We start from the raw sequence: 17,327 nt of genomic DNA, 5'->3' as shown, positions 1-17,327 counted from the left end.
CAATCCCTTTTTGGGTTACAAAATCAGCTGGCTCTTCTGGGTGGCCACCTCCCTAGAGACTGCGCTCTACTCATGGAGTTAAAGACTGGCAGTGATCTACCCCCTTTTTGGGGGTTCAGGTCTAATTTTTTTATGAAGAAAAAAGACCCTTTTTTGGGGTGCAGGGCAAAAATGTTGAGTTTTTTTTTAGGAGTGCCAAGCTTGTTGAGCTTCTTTGGGGGGAGCCAGTGATCTACCAGTAGGCCACGATCTACTTGTTTGGCCTGCCTGTTAGAACTTGTTGCATTTTCAAATGCTACCCATATAGAGGAACAGCAAATTACCAAGCGCTGCCTCTATCTAAAGTATCTCTCACAGATGTTTGTCTTCATTAAATGGCATATTCAAAACTAAGAATTTCCATGATACAAGTGAAAGAATCGTGCTTGAGTGCGCTGCTATTAACTTGCCCTTATGATTTGTATTTAGCACCTTGCCCACGAGTCGTCTCATTCGAATCCTTCGAATGCAAGACCCCGAGAGGGGACAGAACAAGCTGACTTTCCGTCGTAGAGGTGATGAAGATGAGGATGAAGAATGAGTGCCTTAATCATGTACATTGCTCTTTATCAGCTTGCTTTATGTTACATTTGTAGGAATTTAAGATCTCAGTTCAGCGTGTGCTCATGCCCTGCTGAAATCAATGAGACCCGTACCTTTAATTATGTCCGTAAGATGCATTTGTGAACTTGTGCCTTTTGTTCTTACTGCAGCTTGCAACACTCAGCATCAAAAGTAGAGTTTATACTTGGGAGCATCAAAAAGCATTTTGGCGATGGAAATGCTGCAATATACATGCCATCTCTTGTACATCTGGCTCCTCCGCATTGCAGTCACTTTTTGTTAGAATAGAAATAGATTACTTGGGGAACGACAGGCATGGTACTATTATTTTTGCTCTTTTTTACAAAATAAAAGTTTGAGAGCGAGTGCGGTGTGAACGCCTTGTATGTTTTTCCTGGCACTAAGGAGTGTTCCCTGTTGCTATTAGACGGCACCGTCTGTGTTGTGGAGATCCCACAATACTGATTTTAAACACAGTTGGGACCAGCAGGACATGATAAGCATAAGGTGGTCAGGGGTGACTGCATCTGTAATTTTGTGTTGCGCTGTGAAACACGCCCCTCCCCCCAAATAGCAGATAGTTTGTGATTGATGCCCCCAGCACTCTCAAAATTCAAAATGTCCAGAGGTTGGCTTGGTGACTTTTGGATTAGACAGCTTCTTGAACACAGAGGAACTGAATGTTTTGTCCAATTTCTAGTTCAGTTGCCTTAACCATCAAATTTTGCAGCATAGATTCCTTAAGAAATGCTATTCTTCAGGGCTTCGTAAAACAATACATTTTATGAATATTTCACCCATGTCTGAAATTTTCATTACTAAAAGAAAGATACCGTCTTGATCCTATCAAATTCTTTTTTTGCTTTAAGGAAAGCTGATCTTAATTTCTCACTTCTGTCCTTGATGAAATTTATAATCTGGTGTTCTCTGCCCTACCCCCACAAAAGTTTTGGACTACTTATAAAAACAGGATTTTTAGCTTAAAAACCAGTTTTGAGGAGGATTGTATATCTTAAAAGTCTCAAATTGACAACATGATATGTTTAACAGATTCTGGGAGAAGAAATGGGGGCAAGCAAGTCACCATATCTCGATGGGTTGTCAGCCGAGTATTATAAAATTTAGCTGCGTTTAAGACTGATTGATAGAAGAATTCCTAAATCATGAAAGCTCATCTGTCCTCTGAGTGATGTTACGGCATTTAATTTAGTCACAAATAATCTGGAAGCAAGTGAGCAGCAGCGTGGCCCAGTTTGCAGAAAGCAACCAATTATTCAGGATGCTAAGAATCCAAGCAGATTGCCAGAAGCTCCAAACTGACCTAAAGCACAAATTTTATGCTGGGGAATTAAGAAAGGAACGGGACAAAACTGCCAGGATAATGCTTTTGTATAAATCCATGGTGTAGCATATCTGGAATAAAGTGCAACTCTGACCACATGGGTATCGGCTGTCATAGCTAAATGAAAGCTTTTTGTAAACTGCTTTGTAAAAAAAGCAAAACTCAAGTCGAGTGGTGTATAAATTTTATGAAATAAATAACTAAACAAATCAGGACTGGCGATGGGAGTTGTATTCCAACAGCATATGGAGGGCTGCTGTTTTTGTTGGGTAATGTGATGGTGGCAATGTTTCTGCTGGGTGATGTGAGAGGATGGTGATGGCTGAACATGTTGCTAAAGGCTGTGATGACACTTCAAAAATAGGTTGTGGTGAAGCGCCGAGACTCTAGCTGCATGGGAACTTGAATGTGTTAGGGGCTTTGTACAATCTGTCAACTTAAAATCCAGTCTCTCCCCTAAGCCCTTTGATGTTTTTGTGGCTCAGGGATAACTGCTACTTCATATGAACCAGCTGTTTAATCAAAAAGTTTCCTCCCTGGTGCGCCACTTTTGAGTTTTCCAGAAAAACTTGCTTTATTGACACATGCTCCTGCTAATTTCCACAATAAAGCAGCAAAAGTCCCCCTTTGCTGCTTTAGGCAGAATCTTCCTCAACCTGATTTCTGTTCCTTTCTGCCAGGATAAGGCTCCAAATGCATGAAGGTTGGCAGTATTTTCGCCAAGACAGTACGGGCAAGTGGCATTTGTTGTAATAGCAAACGTTTGAGTCTATTGAAGGTTGTGTTCGTTTGCTGATTATTCTGACTTTTTTCCTTCATGGCGTGAATTTATTCCCATGGCATTTTAAGGATTTAAATTATCTACTGCCGCAGGCCACATCTTTAAATTATCTGCTGCTGGCAGCCATTGTGAACCCTGCTTGAAACTCTGGAAGCGTGGTCTATTTTAATTCAGAAGGATTTGTTCCATTGGTAGCAATTTGAAGGCATTTGTTGATAATATTAAGTGCATGGCATAGTTCCTGCACACTGCTTTCATTTAGGGCAATTTTGACAGGTACAATCTCTGGAAAGAATTGCAGACAAGTGATAAAATGTTTTACTTCATAATAGTTGTACTTTGTTCAGTCACTTACTGGAATGGATTTGGGGTGGGCACGAGGATCCCTTCCCTAAAATTGCCCGGTTGCAACTCACAGATTCCTTTTTACAGCTTTAAATCTGCAGCTGGGAGAGAAGGTAATTGCAGCTTCTTCTGCCCACCCACCTGACATCTCATCTGACAGTAACTGGTAAATTTTATTTTCCAATTTTCATTTTAACAATAATCACATGTAAATCAGTACATACTCAATTCGACTCCCCTTCTGTGGTTTCATATAAAATCATTTCCAAAACTGCATCTCCCACTTCTACTTAATTACTCTCTACTTTTAAATTAACCTTTTAATTGCTTGTTTTTAGATTAATGCTGCCAGTGTGTTTAGTTGTTTACTGTCTTTGAGACAGTCCACAAATTTCCCCCATTCTTTGTTGAAAATTCTTTCTTCTTGATTCCTTAGTCTTCCCATTAATTTTGCCAGTTCTGCATAGTCCGTTAACTTTATCAGCCGTTCTTCCTTGGTTGGGACAGTTCCTTCTTTCCCTCTCTGTGCAAAAAGCATTCTGGCAGCCATTGCTTGCATACATAATCAGTTTTTTGTGGTCTTTCGGTCTCCTGCTCTATTATTCCTAATAGAAAGTCTTCTGGTTCTTCGGTAGTAATTACCTTTAACTCCTTGCCCCCAGCTCATTATAAATCGTTTCCCAGAAGTCTTTGACTTTCTTACAAATGATAAAATGTACCCATCTGACAGTAACTGGTGAGGAAGATTTCATTTGTTAGATTGTGTTGGCTGTCTGAAGCTAGCTGTCTCACATTGGCCAAATTAATGATAAGTTGGTTCCCTGTCACCTTGAATGTGGGGTTTGCTTATTGCATGTATATTCCACCTGTCCTTCAAAGAACTTAAGGAGGCATACATTGTTCTTTGTGTGCATCTCTCCCCCGTCCCATTTTTTTTTATCCTAACAGCTCTGCGAGACAGGTCCCAATAAGCTTTATGACTGAGGATGTGAACCCTAGTCTTCCAGGTTCTTGTCCAGAACCCTTTAACTACACTGTACTAGCTTTTAAAACAAAAAATGGCAATGTAAGAGATTCTTGTTTGGGTTAAAATCCTAGTGTGGTGGCTGGGTCTGGGTAAGAGGGCTGGAATTGGGCTGCCTGTGTGCTAGCAATGGTGAATCTCCCATTTGCTTCAGTGTGAAATTAAACTGTGTTAGTGCCCTCTATTGAAATTTTGGGTCTTGCCATAAGAAGTAAATCACAAAATAACAAAGCATCCACGATGAAAGCTTTGGTTAGGAGTGCTCCGCCATGGGTTTTCTCAGATACATTTTTCTGATGTTGCAGAATCATTCAAAAACTTAAATGATTTTTGTGTGTGTGATAGTCCTTACCTGGTCCACAGTTCAGCTACTTGCGTTTTATCTAAGTTATCTAGGTTGCAATCCTATAGCATTTTCCTGGGAGTAAATCTTACTGGATTGATTTCTCAGCAGAAATGCACAGGGTTGTTAAAGTTCCTCATACACCTTGAAAGTAACTCAGTGATTTTATTGGAACATAAATGCTGAAGCTTGCAGCCATATGTCTGCTTTCTTGCGTGGGCCCCAAATGCCTCAAAATCCAAATGTTCTACAGACTTCTTTGTGGACTAGTCTATAAATCACAGAAAGCCGCAGTGATGCTCTCTGCCCAAGAAAGACAAGTTATTCATGTAAAAGAAAACAAAGGAGAAGTCAAATGTTATAAATTTATTTCGGGACATTGATTTCAACCTCTTTGGAAGCTTATGAAAACTTCAAGCAGAAATTAATACACTCCCAACAAAACTTTTTTAAACTTCCAGTAAAACAGTATTTTAAATGTGTTTATATATATTTATATTATATATATTTATATGTTAACTTTCAATTTAGGGAACACTTTATAGCAGGGTTAGCTTTTTTAGAAGGTTTCATCATATACTTCATTCTTCTGACATAGCTCTCTCTTTTTTTGTCTGGTTGAAAGGATGCAAATGAGGTAAGAATTAAGGCAAACCTAAAAGTCATGCAAATGAATACATTAATATTCACTGACAGTACAAGCACATGTCTGGACCAGACTCAAGAACTGAGGAGCTTCCCTCTGTCTGTCCACTACATACAGCAGAAGGGTGTCATGTTTGCTAATGAACAGTTTACACTACCATGGGGTTTTCAGTGTCACTAACATTACCCAGTTTAGGAGACATATAACTAGCATCAGTAAAACATGAACAATAAATAGTATATAGTTCATTGCAGCATGGAAGTGCTGCACAGGCATCGGAGGAATAAGACTCATGAAATGACATTGCACACATCACATTGTGGCATTTTTTTTCTTATAATATATACTTTTAAAATTCTGTAGCAATTGACATTCTCATGCACACAAGTGTTTCAAACACAAGAAGCAAGTCCATTGATAGGTAGTCCAAGCAATTTTTTTGTTTGTTTTGTTTGTGTGTGTGTGTGTGTGTGTGTGTGGAAATAGCTGCAAACTGAATGGAACATTTAAATTTCTGTGCAGTCCATGAAAGCATTTTTACATGAGCTCATTTCTGAATGTCACACTGCAGGAGTAATACAATGGAAGGGTCGCTCTTTGCAGCTTCTTTGAATTCATCCAGTGTGATCTGGTCATCATGGTTCTTATCCATCTTGCTGAAAATCTTATCCACTCTTTGCTCCGGTGTGAGGCCATCTTCGTTCATTTTCATCATTATCACAGTGCCCACCATTTTATAAATGGCCTTGAGGAGAGAGAGAGAGAGAAAGAAAAGTTCATAAGGTCCAGCACGATTAGCCTGGCCTTTGAAACACAGAGTCCACTCAGAGGCAAGTCCTGTTGAGTTCAGTGGCACTTATTTACAAGTAAATGGGTATAGCATTGCAACTTAACTTGTAATTGCGCAGTCTTGCACTTTTAAATTTAAAGGATTTCAACTAGAGAGTTAAGCAGGAAACATGAAATGCATTATGTGAGGCTGATCTGCTATACCAACGAGTATTTTCATGTTTGCTACATAGTGTTCATAAGCTAGTGAGAATCTTGCATGAGCATCAGCTATTCTGCAACGAAGTTCACAAACCACTAGAGATAATGTCTAGGGAATGCTCAACATTTGGCTTTTGGAAATGGGAAGGCTACAGTGAGAGAACTACTGGGGATGCATCTGCCAGAGAGGGCCGGGAACAGAGAGCAAGTTTTGCAGTTACTGCAGAAGCATTTTCTATTTCTCATGGGACTTAATGATGTCAGGTATATAGGACAAAATTAAGAAGTCCACTCAGTGACTATGCCCTGCATTTGGCATTGCCAGTTACTGGGGGTCAGACCTGCTCTTATCTTCTTAACCCCATCCTGTGTTAAATTTATTTAGGCTACAACTCTACTCAACTAGAAGGAAGGTCACTAAATTGAATGTCTACTCTGCTTAGGATTGACAGTTTACCCACAAAGGCCCCAAGGGAATTGACATTATAATCATAACCATAAAACTAATCACAGAACGGTTTTTGTTTTTTTAAAGCTGTTTCTTAGTCACATGTGACAGAATACTGGAAACAGGCTTCCAGTGTTCATTCAGCCTGGATAGGTCAGTTGCTTAGAGCTGATAATGGCAAGGTTGCAGGTTCAATCCCCAGTATGGGACAACTGCACAGTCCTGCATTGCAGAGGGTTGGACTAGATGATCCTTGAGGTCCCTTCCAGCTCTACATTTCTAGGATGATGTGTGTAAAATCTCACCTCTATAATTTCCAGCATCTCCACTCTTGTGATTTTTCCATCTCCATCTAAGTCGTACATATTGAAGGCCCAGTTTAGCTTCTGTTCAAAACTGCCCCTTGAGGTGATAGATAGCGCGCAGATAAATTCTCTGAAGTCAATGGTTCCGTCGCCATTCTTATCAAAGGTTCTAAAGGCATGCTGGGCAAACTTTGAAGCATCTCCGTAGGGGAAAAACTGCAAAATTAAACACAAATGAAAGTATTAGGAGGCAATGTAAACCTCTGTATTATTCCCTTTGTCTATTGAAGTATGGTAAGAGCCAGGCCTTAAGCACCCCTAGCCCTACTGGAATATTTGGTTTTTTCAGTGCTTCACTCTCTTGCCCATTAGACACCACTGTAACTCAGCTGACTTCAGTCAAACTATTTCTGAGTCTGTAGCCTTGGGTCCCTTTGAAGATGACATCTTGGCTCTAATTCTATAAAGTGCCTGCAGAATTTATAATATTATAAATCAAACAGAATTAGCTATTTCCAGCTGCTGTCATCTTATGCCAAGAAGCCTGAGACTTATTGGCTTTCATCAGGGCTGCATTTCTCTTTTTTCCTTTCCTTTTGGCCTTACTTATGAATTCTAATAACCATGAAATTGTCCATTTATGAAATGAAGACAAAGTGTGTCTGTCTGACCTTCTGTAGCATTGAATTTCATGGGTGCCTACATATTGGCTATCCAAAGGGAGAACAGAAAGTTATATTTATTCTCCTTTGCCATTTCTGCCTGTCCAGTCTCATTTTGTCCATTCCTTTATATTATGACGACCTGGAGCTATCAAGATATTGCTTAGCCTTGGTAGCACAGCAGGACTAGGAGAGGAGCACAGGATCCTAACACATCTGCACAAAGGCATGGTTTGGCCATCATGACATGCACATCAGGCTGATAGGTCGAACTCCTGCCTCTTTACACATCTTTTAATTACTTGAAAATGAAAGCCACTCCCATGTTTGTGATTTTCATTTAAAGCAAACACCTTACGGGTGCCCAATGTTTCTAAGAAGGATGCACTTTGCCATGATGGAAATTATAATTATGAGGGGAAAGGGAGTAGTTTCAATTTCCTCGCGGTTGTTGTCTCTTCTCCTTTCTCTCTCTCTCTCTCTCTCTCTCTCTCTCTCTCTCTCTCTCACACACACACACACACACACACACCAGCATATTTTAAAAATTCATACAGTCATACTTTGGGTTGCAAATGTGATCCGTGCAGGAGGCACGTTCGCAACCCACAGTGCCATGTCTGTGCACGCGCGTGACACAATTCGTCGCTTCTGCACATGTGCAAAGTGCAATTTAGCGCTTCTGTACATGCACGAGTGCTGAAACCTGGAAGTAACCTGTTCCGGTACTTCTGGTTCGGCGCGGTCCGTAACCCGAAAATGCGCAATCCGCAGCATTTGCATCCTGAGGTATGACTGTACTACGCAACAGTGCTTGCTCACGGCACGTGACTATGCATTTCTGAAACCTATTCCTGTTCAGGAAGTAAACCTTTCAGGAACAAGACTGACAGAAGGAAGTTAGACCTGCTGCTAGGGAATCCTCCTTGCTCTGTGGCCTTTCTGGCTCTGTTTCTGCTGAAAAGACAATCCAGCAGAGCTGGCCTAAAACCTAGAAAGATTTATAAATTAGCAGAGTGTGGGTAGCATTAGGATCTTTGGTTTGGGCAGTGGATCGTCCTTGGGAGGGAAAACGCAGCAGAGATCAATGCTTTGCCAGAAAGGGTGCTTTATTAGTAGAGCAAATAAAAGGCTATTCTAAAAGGGAGGGAGATTGTGTGTTTGAATAGCAGCGAGCCAAGACGGAGGAGGAACTCAGGATAAAGAGTGAGCCAAAAGACCAGACAGGCAGGAGAGAGTGAAAAGGTGACTTTGACCTTTCCCTGTCCTTGATTGCCAACCCTTGTCAGCTAGGCAGTTAGGGAAGATGGCAGACCAAGAGACAAAACTGGGGATAAGATGGAGGCAAGCTGGCAGAAGCAAAACTTTTGATTCAGTTAGTCATGGCCCCAAATGCCAGCTTTATTTTGATGCCCTGTATTAAGACATTCTCTTGTACACCATAATTAGTTGTGATGGGATGAGGAGAAGCAGACAGAGGGATGCCAGGACTAAGAACATTCATAAAAATTGTCACCAAAGTAGCGCACGGTGCATTACAGTTAATGTGTAGGTTTACCTAGAACTAGTTAATCCTGCATCAGAGAGTGAATGTGCAAGCACTGTAGGTCCGTCCCAGGGGGGATATAATTAGGTCATTCTCCTATTGGGGAGGGGGGCAGGAAAAGGAGGGCAACTCATTTTGTAACTAGCTCTGTAATGTAGCCATGGGAGCTGTTAAAAATATGTGCAATTCTTCCTGTGTGTCGGTGACAGTGTGGAGTAATGGTTAGAGCATTGGGGTAGGACTTGGGAGTCCAAATTTTAACCATGCACCTCCCTGGGATCCCATCTGCTGTACACATTTAAAGCGGTATCAGCCGTGGCTTCCCTCAAAGAATTCTGGGAACTGTGGTTCGTTAACGGTAGTGAAAGTTAAAAAGGTAAAGGGATCCCTGACCATTAGGTCCAGTCGTGACCGACTCTGGGGTTGTGGCGCTCATCTGGCTTTATTGGCCAAGGGAGCAGGCGTACAGCTTCCAGGTCATGTGGCCAGCATGACTATGCCGCTTCTGGTGAACCAGAGCAGAGCACGGAAACACGGTTTACCTTCCCGCTGGAGTGGTACCTATTTATCTACTTGCACTTTGACGTGCTTTCAAACTGCTAGGAGCTGGGACTGAGCAACGGGAGCTCACCCCGTCGCGGGGATTCGAACCGCCGACCTTCTGATCGGCAAGTCCTAGGCTCTGTGGTTTAACCCATAGCGCCACCCACGTCCCTTTTTTTTAGGCAACCCCTATTTTCCTACAGTTCTCAAGAGTGGTTTAAGAGTTTATATTCATGGAACTCTGGGAGTTGTAGTCCCATGAGGACAATACTCTCAGAACCCTTAACCACGTATGGTTCCAGTTCTTCTCTGGTGGGGAAGCCATGTCTGTTTAATGTGGCACGATAACTGCTTTTAATGTCTAGTGCAGATGGGCCCTTGCTTTAAGCCAGTCAGTACCTATCGGGTCAAATCTACGAGGGACATAAAAAGGGGTTGGAGATGAAAGTTTGCTCTGAACAACCTGGATTGGAGGAAAAGTAGAATATAAATGAGCTAAATAAAGAAGGCGAAGCTGCTCTGAGCAGAATGCACCTACCCACTGCTCTGGTCGTCTTTCCTCCCAGTTTGGAGGATGGGTATGGCTGTCCCATTTCTGCTGCAGATGTGACTGAACAATTCCCAGCACACAGACTCGGAAGACACTGTCCTGTTGCATCTGTGAATGAGTTAACAGACCTGGGCATTGCCTTGTTTTAATGAATAGGCTCACTCTGCACTGGGCCTCATGGGAAAACGGCCTGGGAGCCCTTCTAAAGGTAAAGGTAAAGGGACCCCTGACCATTAGGTCCAGTCGTAACCGACTCTGGGGTTGCGGTGCTCATCTCGCTTCATTGGCCGAGGGAGTCGGCGTACAGCTTCTGGGTCATGTGGCCAGCATGACTAAGCTGCTTCTGGCAAACCACAGTAGCTCACGGAAACGCCGTTTACCTTCCCACTGGAGCGGTACCTATTTATCTACTTGCACTTTGACGTGCTTTCGAACTGCTAGGTTGGCAGGAGCAGGGACCGAGCAACGGGAGCTCACCCCATCGCAGGGATTCGAACCGCTGACTTTTGATCGGCAAGTCCTAGGCTCTGTGGTTTAACCCACAGCGCCACCCGCGTCCCTGGGCACCCTTCTAGGGATGGGTAATTCTTAACTCTTAATTCTTTGGGGTGGGGAGTGTGCTTTAGAGTAGTTTGTTGCTAGCTCCATTCAAGCTGATAATGAAAAGCCAAGGCATGTTGACATGTATCGTATTAGCACCAGAAGGAGTACTTGCTGAAATAAAGTAACACCTTGGGTTCTGTTGCCGCTTGTGTGCATAGGCTCAAACTGATACGAGATACTACTTCTGAAGGTTTCCTTCGCAACTCTTTTCAGAGAGCTGTAAATGGAATACAGTGGTACCTTGGGTTACAGACGCTTCAGGTTACAGACTCCGCTAACCCAGAAATAGTACCTCGGGTTAAGAACTTTGCTTCAGGATGAGAACAGAAATCGTGCTCCGGTGGCACAGTGGCAGCGGGAGGCCCCATTAGCTAAAGTGGTGTTTCAGGTTAAGAACAGTTTCAGGTTAAGAACGGACCTCCGGAATGAATTAAGTACTTAACCCGAGGTACCACTGTATGTGAATCCAGTGAAATAGGCAGAAGACACTCATGCAGAGTTACCACAATTCCCCCAAAGTTGTGTGCCATGAAGAACCACATGGCAGGCAGAACGTCAACAGACGTAGCCTTTTCTGTTGCGGCACCCTCGTGAGAGGAAATGCTGTCCCGGTTTCAATTTTCTGCCCACCATGCGGCTGTTAAAATCACCGGAGCCCCTGTCAGGAAGAGACCTGGCAATTGTGCTGCCTGCCTTTCAAGTATTCTCTAACTCAAGGATAGGGGCCCTGTGGCCCTCCAGATGTTCCCAGACTAACCTTCCCATCAGCCCCAGTCAGCATGGGCAATGACCAGGGATGCTGAAAGCTATAGTCCAAAAATTGGAAAACGCAGAACGCCTAAAAAGAGTACAGTGGTACCTCGGCTTAAGTACTTAATTTGTTCCAGAGGTCCGTTCTTAACCTGAAACTGTTCTTAACCTGAAGCACCACTTTAGCTAATGGGGCCTCCTGCTGCCGCAGCACCGCCGCTGCACGATTTCTGTTCTCATCCTGAAGCAAAGTTCTTAACCTGAATCACTATTTCTGGGTTAGCGGAGTCTGTAACCTGAAGCGTATGTACCCTGAGGTACCACTGTATATGTTTCCTACAAAAGAGACACACCTGAAGGGGTACAGGTTCCCCATTCCTGTTCTAATCGCTCCTGCCTGCAGCTTTCCCTCACTTCTGGAGAGAGAGAGAGAGCAGAAAACAGGGAAGCCAAAGAGCTGGGCTGTGCTTACAGTTAAGTGGGCATAGGAAGCAATTGAATGAGCAAGTAACAACGGGTCACTGCCCACAGGGATCTGCCTTGCCATGTCTGTGCAAAGGTCCGGGCACAAATTTTAAAAATAACCATCATCTGCAAACAAAAATAGGTTCATTTTTAATCCTGCTCACGTGCACTAACATTAAACTGGCAAAATTGGAATGCCATGTGGTATAGCAGGCAGGGAAATATCTAATGTTGAGCATCTCAAATGCTCTCAGTGAAAAATGAAGTCTTCCAGTTTCAGGTGTAACAATAATAAACCTTAGGTTTTTGATCTCATAGCTGATTCCTGAACCTAGAGTAGAAACCCTCCTCCCCCCAATACTGGACTTGTGTACAAAATAGTCTTCTAATTATTATTTTTTGTTTTTATAAATCACATATTCACATCTGTATTCACACACCGATACCTGCGATTCAGTTTCCACAAGAAAAATCAATGGGTAGGTAATTTCCCTACCCTTCTTAAAACAAACAAAAAACTGCCAACTGAGATAATTCTCTTAATCAACTTAATCAAGTGAGCTGGAAATGATTTTGTATCTTGCTATCTTTCGGCGCAAACATTCACACGAAGTGGAAATTGGTGATTTCGCTACCAGCTGAGACTGCCTCGGAGGATGGTCGCATACTATAAATGGATGTATCATGCTTGTATCCAAACGCTGTGTGCCTAGGAGTCCAATTAGCCTGGGGATTCCCAATATCCTAAACATGGGTATAAAAGGGATTAATTTGTTTCAAAGCATCAATCCTGCTATTCTTTTATTGGGGAATTCAGAGAGGTCAACTGAGTTGAGCTGGGGTTGGGAAATGCTAGCCCTTCAGATGAGCTCCATCTTCCCTGATCATGGGCCATGCCGACTGGGAGTGATGGAATTTGGAGTCCCACTACAAAATAACCTTGGTTGGGGAAGGGAAGAGACCAATAGTGGGATCTCGGATGCTGAATGAAGTACATGGGGTTTGCATCTGTAAACATCGCCTGTCCACCGTTTACTGTTTGTTGCACTGCTTTTTTATTAAGGCTATGCATCCTGTCTAATGGGACGCGGGTGGCGCTGTGGGTTAAACCACAGAGCCTAGGACTTGCCGATCAGAAGGTTGGCGGTTCAAATCCCCGCGACGGGGTGAGTTCCCGTTGCTCGGTCCCAGCTCCTGCCAGCCTAGCAGTTCAAAAGCACGTCAAAGTGCAAGTAGATAAATAGGTACTGCTCCGGCGGGAAGGTAAATCGTGTTTCCGTGCACTGCTGTAGCAGCAGTGCACTGCCAGAAGCAGCTTAGTCATGCTGGCCACATGACCTGGAAGCTGTACGCCGGCTCCCTCGGCCAATAAAGCGAGATGAGCGCCACAACCCCAAGGTCGGCCACGACTAGACCTAACGGTCAGGGGTCCCCTTTACCCTTTACCTATCCCATCTAATATCTATATATGAAAGGGCAGATTCAACTCAGCCCACCCCACTAACAAGATGAGCTGATTGAGGATTATCGGACTGGGCTCACTGTCTAGCAGCACGTGATACCACATTTAAAAAAAAAAAATCACAAGCAGCCAAACTACACAGTAAAACTAAGCAAAGCTGGAAGCTGCACTAATTAATGAACAAAAGCAATGTGTTTAAATAATGCTGACATGATTAAACTACTACCTGTCGTGCTTAAAGTCACACTTTTAAAATTTCTACTGGGAGAAGAAAAAAAAGCTATTGGTTTTTCTCTTCAGAAAATGCTCTAATGAATTAGATTTTCTGCAGAAACTGCCAACATGCTAATGATTACACTCTATAAATTCAAGCTGCAATGACTCTAAATCTGTTGGCTTGTGTGTGCAATATTTTGAATAAACTAAGTTTGAAATTCTATCCTTCTGAAGAAAATGTGTTATGATCACACAGTACCAAGTTGCAGAAATTAAATTTCTGAGACCACCCAGACCATAATCATTCCAGTATTCAAACAACAAGAAGTAAATATTTTCCCTGGGAATGGAGTCCTTTTTTCCAGAACTGGTTCACAGCAAAAACAAGGTGCTGGGGGGGGACCCCATAGGTTTCATTTTTAAAAAATAGCTGGACTTTTTTGGAACTTCTGAAGAGAGGAAAACTTATCTATTAACCTGCCCTTCATTGTCATACTAAAGAAGCTGCATCTGTTGTATTTCTGTCTTACTGCACAGTCCTCTTGCTAGGAAAAAGTGGATGCCCTAAACCAGGGGTCTGCAACCCGCGGCTCCGGAGCCGCATGTGGCTCTTTTACATCTTTGCCGCGGCTCCGGGGCGGATACTAGTGAGGGGAGGAGGCGCATTGTGCGCCCCGACACTCCCCACTGTGGCGGGTGCTGTACTGGCTGTGACGTCACATGGGGGCGGTGCGTGCGTTAGTCACGCACTGTCCCGACGTCACCTTCCCGCCCGCCCGTCCGCTACATTGTAAGGGGCACGTACGCTGGTCACTGCATTGAAAGGGGGCATGTAGGCTGGTCACTGTTTTGAAGGGGAGTGAAGAACACACACACACACAAAAAGGTAACTTGTTAATTTAACGTTTATTTCTATGAGGAGGAGTAATTCTGAGGGGTCAAACAAAGAAATAATTTAAAAAAGTGACAAAAACGTTATTTTTATAATGACGAATTTTGCGGCTCCCGGTTTTTTTTCCCTTCGGAAACGGGTCCAAGTGGTTCTTTTTGTCTTAAAGGTTGCAGACCCCTGCCCTAAACGAACCAAGGATTGCAAACGTATTTCTGTTCATGTTCTCTATTTTTAGGACATGCAAAATGTTAGCAGGTAACACGTGTCCAGAAACCACCCACCAGGTCTCTGTCTTATCAGTTTCACCTTACTGTTAGCCCCATAACATCTGGAAATATCCATGTCGGCTACTCCTGAGTTAGAGAATTAGAGTTGGACCGGGAAAATCCAGGTTCAAGTACTTATTCAGCCATGGCACTCACTTTGGATCAGTCACATTCTCCAAAATGTGAGAAAATTCACAGGGCTGTCATGAGAATAAATGGGAAACAGCAGTGTAGAATGCTTTGAGATAATTAAAAGAATTGTGGAACATAGGAAAATGTAATAAATAACATAAATATGAGAAGAATCATTCCCTTTGCTCATGCCTCTTCTAAGGCATTCCCTTCTAATAAAACATGGCTTGTACAATCCATTATAACAAAGAAAGGAAACTAACCCCCCCCCCCCTTAGGCTTGATGGCCTACACTAGATCAAGTGAAGCATGTACTGTGGTACCTTGGTTCTCAAATGGCTTAGTCGTCGGAGAAATCTGCTCCTGAACGCCGCAAACCTGGAAGTAAGTGTTCTGCTTTGTGAACATTTTTCGGAAGTTGAACATCTGATGCGGCTTCTACTTGAGTGCAGGAAGCTCCTGCAGCCAATTGGAAGCTGCGCCTTGTGTTTTCAAATGGTTTTGGGTGTCGAATGGACTCCCAGAACGGATTAAGTTCAAGAACCAAGGTACCACTGTACTCAAAAGAAAGGGGGTTATGATATGTTTTCTGGGAGAAGTTGTCTTTGCTCTCTCAGGGGGATATCTCCGGTCTCATATAACCAAGATGTTTAACTCTAATTGATGGAGGAAGAGGTTAAGACCAAAGAATAAGCAGGCTTAGGTCGCATACCTTTCACCTTGGGAGGGTTTTTGTCCTCTCTTTTCCACCATGCAAACCCTGCCAGTAAGAAGGTCTAGAATGGATGCTCCAAGCTTGGACTGCATAGCTTAAGCAAGCCATCCTTGTCCTTAAAGGTAAAGGGGTAAAGGGACCCCTGACCATTAGGTCCAGTCATGGCTGACTCGAGTTGCGGCGCTCATCTCGCTTTATTGGCCGAGGGAGCCGGCGTACAGCTTCTGGGTCATGTGGCCAGCATGACTAAGCCGCTTCTGGCGAACTAGAGCAGTGCATGGAAACGCTGTTTACCTTTCTGCCGGAGCGGTACCTTGCACTTTGTATCTACTTGCACTTTGACGTGCTTTCAAACTGCTAGGTTGGCAGGAGCTGGGACAGAGCAACAGGAGCTGACCCTGTCGCGGGGATTCGAACCACCGACCTTCTGATCGGCAAGTCCTAGGCTCTGTGGTTTAACCCACGGTGCCACCCGTGTCCCCTATCTTTGTCCTTACATACAAGCAATTTAGAAACATTTACCATTTTGTAACTTTAAGATCAAACCTATCCATTCTGAAGGAAATCAGCCCTGAGTGCTCACTGGAAGGACAGATCCTGAAACTCAGGCTCCAATACTTTGGCCACCTCATGAGAAGAGAAGACTCCCTGGAAAAGACCCTGATGTTGGGAAAGATGGAGAAGGGGACGACAGAGGACGAGATGGTTGGACAGTGTTCTCAAAGCTACCAGCATGAGTTTGACCAAACTGTGGGAGGCAGTGGAAGACAAGAGTGCTTGGTGTGCTCTGGTCCATGGGGTCGCGAAGAGTCGGACACGACTAAACGACAACAACCACCTAAGTTAAATAGCTCTATTCTGCGCCATTGCTGCAGTAGGCTTTGCCTTTGCAGGGTTCAGGTACAGTACATCACTCATGTGAGACCCTTCCCTCTCCACTAAAGCACCTTTCTTTTACCTAACACGAAAGGCTGAGAAAGATGTCTGCTTCTTGCCTGTTGTTTATTGCCTGCACACACGGCTGGTCTCAGGTGCAATTGTAGCTTAAATAAAGTTCTAACCTGCAAAAATAATCTCTTGACTCACACTGATGAGAGAATTAGTTACTAACCAGCACGAAATGAATTGATTTTGAATTACAGTGCCCTCTAATTAGATCTGAACAGTGAGAAGCCGAGGGCACTCAAACAGTGCCATAGGCTAGCACACTGGCAGTCTTGCCCTTATGCAATGCTCACCAGCGGTCCCATTGGGCATTATGGCTGAAACAATTACTCTGATAATGACGTCAATGGTTGGGGCTAAGTATGTGCTACTTTGTTGTTGATTTTCCTCCAACCCACTAACTGCACTGAATATCCGTGTGCTGAAGACAATATAGCACCTTAAAATCAAAGTGAGATGTGAAATATATTGGAATCCTAAATTGTTCTTGCTATTCCATTTATTTATTTGTCACTTCTCAGGGCCAGCTATCACTGAAAGCTATGAACAGGAAAAGAAAAAACCCCGCAGAAATTCAGTATAAAGCACTGTGTGTATACAGGCAAAGTGGGGGGGGGGGTGAGAGAGAGAGAGACTGAAATTCAGGGGTTGACTGAATTTTATGTGAGGGAAAATTTGGATGCAGGTGATACCTGACAAAACTTCACCGGGGTTGGGAAGGAGGGTCACCATATTGGCTTTGCACTGCAAACA

At 43.4% G+C, this 17,327-nt stretch overlaps 2 protein-coding genes and 1 long non-coding RNA gene across 4 annotated transcripts in view; 1 reads left to right on the top strand and 2 right to left on the bottom strand.

The window, feature by feature from the left end:
• SMC6 (structural maintenance of chromosomes 6) overlaps nt 1-2,155 on the top strand; it is a 37,460-nt gene extending 35,305 nt beyond the window's left edge. For both annotated transcript variants that reach the window (XM_080998999.1, XM_080998998.1), the window contains exon 27: nt 469-2,155. In XM_080998999.1, coding sequence (XP_080855125.1) covers nt 469-580 — 112 coding nt within the window. In that variant the 3' untranslated portion in view covers nt 581-2,155. The remainder of the gene's footprint in view (nt 1-468) is intronic.
• Nucleotides 1-17,327, bottom strand: part of LOC308473762 — a 136,382-nt gene that overhangs the window by 63,134 nt on the left and 55,921 nt on the right. The gene's annotated exons all lie outside the window — the stretch shown is intronic.
• Nucleotides 4,790-17,327, bottom strand: part of VSNL1 (visinin like 1) — a 107,008-nt gene continuing 94,470 nt past the window's right edge. Inside the window, exons 3-4 of the mRNA XM_080999404.1 lie at nt 6,828-7,043; nt 4,790-5,829 (exon numbers count right to left, since the gene is read on the bottom strand). Coding sequence (XP_080855530.1) covers nt 5,632-5,829; nt 6,828-7,043 — 414 coding nt within the window. The 3' untranslated portion in view covers nt 4,790-5,631. The remainder of the gene's footprint in view (nt 5,830-6,827; nt 7,044-17,327) is intronic.

Source organism: Podarcis pityusensis, assembly GCF_964106645.2.
Source record: "Podarcis pityusensis genome assembly, chromosome: 3".
Taxonomy (NCBI): Eukaryota; Metazoa; Chordata; class Lepidosauria; order Squamata; family Lacertidae; genus Podarcis; species Podarcis pityusensis.
This window is presented reverse-complemented; position numbering and strand designations above follow the sequence as displayed.